The 986-nt window shown below is 48.8% G+C and overlaps 1 protein-coding gene across 1 annotated transcript in view; it reads right to left on the reverse strand.

Annotated features, from left to right (window-relative positions):
* Positions 1-823, reverse strand: part of pla2r1 (phospholipase A2 receptor 1) — a 33,957-nt gene extending 33,134 nt beyond the window's left edge. Inside the window, exon 1 of the mRNA XM_072660807.1 lies at positions 480-823. Coding sequence (XP_072516908.1) covers positions 480-624 — 145 coding nt within the window. The 5' untranslated portion in view covers positions 625-823. The remainder of the gene's footprint in view (positions 1-479) is intronic.
* Between the last annotated feature and the right edge of the window lie 163 nt (positions 824-986).

The raw sequence follows: 986 nt of genomic DNA on the forward strand, positions 1-986 counted from the left end.
AGAGAACCCATATCTGACATGTGGCTGTCATGTGACCTTCGGTGGCCTATCAGATCGCTTCTAGACGAGCTGGGCTTCCCACTGTTTATTACAACAGCGCTGAGTGAAAAACAGGCTTCCTCGCCCTCGTTCCTGATGTTTTATCGATGGTAGCTAGCTAGCTAATTAAGTTTCGGTCATATATGTATCACTAGCTACGGAGTTGTATTGTTTACTCTCGCACAAGCCCCAGAGAAACAAGTCAAGAGAAAGGTCCTCATCTTGGTGAGGATCGAGTCACTGTACAGCACGTCTCGAGCAAACTGTAGACTGGCTACGCGCTGGGCATGCTAATGTGTTCTGCAGACCCCAGCAAATGAGCTCAAGATTCAGACAGACGTGACGACTTACTATAGATGATATAGCTAATAAAATAATAAAAGAAGTAGTAGCTACAGTGATCGCATATTTTGGTGCCTTTTTTTGTGGAACGAACTTACTGTACAGCTCGGCAAGTTGACTTGTGTCCAGAACTTCTTCATCTTGTGGAGCAGCGCGGGTGTAGCTGTTCATAAGCAGCGCCGTGCAGAGGGCAAAAATCACTCCCTCGGACCGCGGACGAACACTTACACGGCGTCCTCGCATTTCCACAGCCGTATGAAGAGAGGGCGCATTCCGGACGACTGCAGCCTGTCTTTCCTCCCTGTTTTTTTTTTTTTTTTTCCTTTCTAGCAAACTTTCCGCAAGTTCTGGGATCTCTAGCTGGCTACGTCACGGCAGCAACTCGGCTAGCTATTTCTCCTGCCTCCGACAGATCTGTGCTGGGCGGGTTTCACTCGCATCATGTGCCATTGGCCCCCCAAAAAATAACGGTGGACTAAAGCCTTCCGTGACTTTTTGATAGGTCCTCGAAGGCAAGTGTGGACGCCTGCCTCATAGTTACGCTCCTCGTTCAATCTAGCGTGAATCTGTGTTACAGGGGGGAAAAAAGACCAGGAGACACACGC

The sequence above is a fragment of the Salminus brasiliensis genome, chromosome 17, assembly GCF_030463535.1.
Source record: "Salminus brasiliensis chromosome 17, fSalBra1.hap2, whole genome shotgun sequence".
NCBI lineage: Eukaryota > Metazoa > Chordata > Actinopteri > Characiformes > Bryconidae > Salminus > Salminus brasiliensis.